The 5000-nt window shown below is 41.4% G+C and overlaps 1 protein-coding gene across 1 annotated transcript in view; it reads left to right on the forward strand.

Moving 5' to 3' along the window:
- The window catches only part of fmnl1a (formin-like 1a), a 17215-nt gene that overhangs the window by 1482 nt on the left and 10733 nt on the right, over window positions 1–5000 (forward strand). Inside the window, exons 3-5 of the mRNA XM_037688765.1 lie at window positions 3590–3673; window positions 3988–4074; window positions 4171–4244. Of these exons, the coding sequence (XP_037544693.1) occupies window positions 3590–3673; window positions 3988–4074; window positions 4171–4244 (245 nt within the window). The remainder of the gene's footprint in view (window positions 1–3589; window positions 3674–3987; window positions 4075–4170; window positions 4245–5000) is intronic.

Below are 5000 nucleotides of genomic sequence, written 5' to 3' on the forward strand. Positions count from 1 at the left end.
CCTCCTCTGGACATGTCCAAACCACTGTCCCTTCTCTGGACATGTCCAAACCACTGTCCCTCCTCTGGACATGTCCAAACCACTGTCCCTTCTCTGGACATGTCCCAAACCACTGTCCCTCCTCTGGACATGTCCAAACCACTGTCCCTCCTCTGGACATGTCCAAACCACTGTCCCTCCTCTGGACATGTCCCAAACCACTGTCCCTCCTCTGGACATGTCCAAACCACTGTCCCTCCTCTGGACATGTCCAAACCATCTCAGTGTGTCCTCTCTAACTTTATCTCCCAGGTGTTCAACCTGTGCTGTACCTCTGATGATCTCATTCCTGATCTTCTCCATCCTTGTCTCTCCTAAGGAGAACCTCAACATCTTCATTTCTGCCACTTCCAGTTCTGTCTCCAGTCCTTTTGTCCATGTCTCTGTCTCCTGTCTTTTTGTCCATGTCTCTGTCTCCAGACCATACAACAGAGCTGGTCTCACCTTTGACCTTTGCTGACACGCTTTGGTCTCAAATCCCTCCTGAAACTTTTCTCCATCACTCCATCCTGCCTGGACTCTCTTCTTCACCTCTTCACCACACTCCCCATGTTCAAATATTAGTACAATTAGTACTTATTAGGTCAATAGTTTGAAATGAATTTTTTTAAATTAAATGTAAATGTCATTGTGACACGTCTCAGTCAATTATATTAGAATAAACTTTATTAGTACATGTATAAAGCACTAGCGCCACGGCGGCATGCAGCAGTTCACATTATACTTTAGTTTTTGTGCTTTATTTAAAAGTAGAAAAATGCAACATGTCAAATATCTTGATTACTATTAATATTTGCAACGAGATGTCCGGGAACAGAAAGTGTGTCTCTGTGGGGTTTAGACTGAACACTGGTGCTCTGTCTGGACCCAAACTTCTGACAAAAGGTGTCTGGTGCTAAACCAAAGTGCAGAAAGCCTGGACTTGTCACAAAGTGTTCTCCTGAAGAAATCCCAAATAAAAAGCACGTTACTTCATCCTGGGCGCTCAGCGTCTTCAAGAGAATAGATGATGCAACGCACTGATGACATTACATTCAAAGTATTAGAAACAACTCGTAAAACGTTACCATTAACTATTGGGCTCAACGGTTTGTCTGTTAGCAAAACATCTCAAGAATCACTGGATGGATTTTAGTGAACCTCTCTGAAAGTTGTACTTGGATGTACATCTACACAACTAATTGATCTTATCCAACATAACTCAAATCTGGTGTGGTAGTAGCTGAGAGTGATCCTCGCCACACCACTGCTAACAGGTCAAATGAGATTCGGTAACGTCTGATGAAACTTCGTTCTCATCAAAGTTGATCTTTGTCAAAATCTCTAGCATGAAAGGCGGCGGGTGATATGCAACTACTAGAGAGGTGCACTTCTTCATGGTTTCTCTTTGCATTTGTGAAAATGCAATTATTACGTGAGAATAAATTAAAACCACAACTTTATTAGCACAACGTTCATGTTGGCTGAGATGATGAAGAAAGAGGGTGGGTGCAGCAGGAAGCCTGCAGCGCCCACCCTCCCCTGCATCATATGACCTCACTTCTTTCAGCAAACGTCTCCATTGTGAACTGAAGATGTGACAGGAAAACAACTTTTGCAAATAGAAACTACATTTTTACACCATGAATGCTACAAGGAAAGGAGAAGTGGATCTTCTCCTTCATTTCTACACAGTTTCATTTAAACTAAAGTGTGCGACTCTTATTTTATAATTTTGGGGTTTGGTGCCACAGGAAAACCCACGAGGGCTCCGCCCTTACCCCACCAAGGATGGAGCTCAATTCCTCAGCATCGAGCCGTTTCCGTTTGATCTCTGTTCTTTCCTTTAAGACGTGAAAAAGCAACGACGAACCGCTGCTTGAGTGTGCACGTGTGCAAACCACACCCTGTGTCGACTAAAATGATTTGTCATGTCAGTTAATGTGCTCGTTTCATGATCGAACACAGAACGGAGCGCTGCTTCAGCTTGGATCATCCTTATTTCAGCAAAACGTAACATTTATGTAGCTATTTTAATCCAAGCTTTTCTTAAAACTGATGTTTAATTCATATTTCCTTGTTTTTGTACTTTCAGTGGAAAGACGGTGCTGCTATGAGAAACTTGACATTTGCCAGTGGGTTGATTTCAGTCATTCGAACAGAAACTGCCCTTTCTGAAAATTAAAACATCTTTTCTTATGACTGAACACTGAGGGTGGGGGGTTTACACTTCACTGTGTCTGTGTGTTCTTGTGCCCGTCTGTTAGCAAAATATCTCATGAACCACTGAATGAAACTTTCAGGAAATATTCAATAGATGTATCAACTTTTAGAGCCAACCCCATCCAAGCTGGCCACTACAGCCTGCAGACTTAGAAAACACAAAAATGACTTTAACTCAGTCAGTTGTAGAGATATTTATCTAAAGTTTGGTGTGGTAGTAGCTGAGAGTCATTCACAATGCTTCTCATTGTGCAACCTTAGTTTAAAGCTGTCGCATTAAATCTAGGAGTCACCTCTGTTCGTCTGAAATCATGAAGCACAGGATGGATTTTAATGAAACTTTCACAAAATAACAACCGGATGAACTCATTAACCTTTGGACGCAGTGCAATTCAAGATGGCCGCCAAAGCTAATTCACATTAGCCAGATGGGTTTTTGTCACTGCATTTTTGGATTCTGTTGTTTTGTCTCATCTGGAAAATTGGAGGAGTAAGGATGCACGATATTATCGGCATGGTATCGGTATCGGACGATATTAGTGTTAAAGTTAAATACCCGTCCATCAAAATAACTCGCCGATATTAAAGGCGCTGTTTTTGAACGACAACCAGTGACGAGGACGCCTGCGGCACCAGCACAATGTTTGGACGACACGCACGTCGTTGAGCTTAGATTTGTGAAAATTTACAAATGTGCACTGTTCGAGTGTTGTCGTTGTGTTGGAGTAAATGTCAGGAATAAATTTGACTTTAAACATAATCCAAGTGGAAGTGTTGCATCACCTTCAGCCCCTTTTTAGCATCTGCATTTGGCAGCAGCCAAACTGACAAAGACCGTGCAGAATAATGAAGTTTTATTTCCACAGCAGAGAAAGTCTGTATGTAGACTCTGTAAGGAGGTCTAGGGGGAAAATATTGGCACTGGTATCGGATATCAGCCAATAATTCAATATTGTGCATCCCTATGGAGGAGATCATGACAAATAAATAAAAAACAATTTAAACACTTACCGTATTTTCTGGCGTATAAGTCGCATTTATTATGCGTTTATTTAATGGTCAAATGGTCAAAACAGCTTCACTTCGCCTGGGCTAATGCACGGAACTATCACAGGTATTTTTTTAGATACACGATATCTTTGACAGCCAGTAACATTATTACAACTTGTGTAAAAACTGAGTTATAAGCAGGTTATTACCACCTTTCTGCTTTTACCACAATCGCCCCTGTAGTTTTATAAATTTGAATAATGTTGCATAAACAAGGAGTATCCAGCGGTATTGAAGATAAATAATTGTCTTGTCTATCAAACATATTGCTAAAACATCTGTCGTTTCTGTCTGTCAGAGCTCCATGAACTTGCCTCCAGATAAACTAAAGCTGCTGAGTCAATATGACAGTGAGAAGAAATGGGAACTCGTCTGTGACCAGGTGAGATCTCATTATTTTATTGTTCATAATGTCTCATGAGTTCAAACCAAGTCGTTACACAGAACGTGGTTGTTGCTCCGGTGCCTTCACGGGGACAGAGCTGACACCAAGTACACAAATAAACATGCTAAGAAGGTCTGTGGTTTGTGCAGTGCAGAAACCTTGCAGCCGAGTATCTGTGGTGGCGAATGATAGAGGCGTTGGCATGGAAACGGAGAGCAGGGCACAAATACAACGGAACAGACTCGTCATCATTTTGGTGTTTCTAATCAAATAACGAAAGCTGTGAAAAGTAAATGTTTGTTTTCACTCAGGAGCGTTTTCAAGTGAAGAGTCCTCCAGCCACCTATTTGTCCAAGATTAAGAGTTTCTACCACGACCAAGGAGTGGTGTCACGTAGGGTCAGTGGAAAGCTCGACCTTCTCTTCTGTTTGATGCAACTTTCAGTTTCAGATCCTCGAGCAGCCGTGTCCTGATACGACCTTTCTCTTCTTTAGTTAAAGAAAAAAATCCAAGATGCCACCCAGGTCCTTAAAGCCTTGGAGATATCCCTCCGCACCAATCACATCGGGTGAGAATGTTCAATGTGCCTTTAAATTAAAATATTGTTTTTGTCTTCGGTGCTTGTTCAAATCGGCACCCTGCTGTGAAGGAGCCGAAAAACTAGTTGAAGGTTTGATAAAAGATCTGGCGCTGCAACCTGAAGTCCTGCTGGTACTCCCAGTTATTCAGGTGGGATCTCTAATGAAAAAACACCTTTTAATTCAACTGCAAATTTGACCAGAACTACTGATCCAAGATCTGCTGGGTTGTTTCCTGGTTACATCTGGCACCCGCTGGTCCTGCTGGGCCAGATGTGGCAGAACAAAACATATCCAGTGCGCCTCTACCCCTGCGTCGGTCTTAAACGTCAATCTGACTGAAAAAATAAGAGAGAGTCTTGATTTATTCAGATGGACTAGCTGAATCTTATTTTTGTTCCAAAGTTGAAGGCTGGCCTACAGCTAAAAGAGAGCAAAGCAGTAGCTAAAAGCTACGGAAAGTGAGGCACAAGCTAAAAGTAGTAAAAGTCTGGCTAAAATATCAAAAGGTTAGCTAAAAGTAACAAAAGGGTTGCTAATATTTAAAGCACTAAAAGACTAGGTAAAAGCTACAAGTAAAAAAAAAAGGCTACCTAAAGGCTGAAAGAAACCAAAACACTGGCTCAAATGTAAAAGTATCAAAACGTAAGCTAAAAGAACGAAAAGGCTAGCTAAAAACTAAAAATAGCAAAAGGCTTGCTAATATTAAAAACACACAAAAACTATGTAAAAGTTAAAAGAAGCAT

The sequence above is a fragment of the Nematolebias whitei genome, chromosome 15 (genome assembly GCF_014905685.2).
Source record: "Nematolebias whitei isolate Nwh7 chromosome 15, NemWhi1, whole genome shotgun sequence".
Classification (NCBI taxonomy): Eukaryota; Metazoa; Chordata; class Actinopteri; order Cyprinodontiformes; family Rivulidae; genus Nematolebias; species Nematolebias whitei.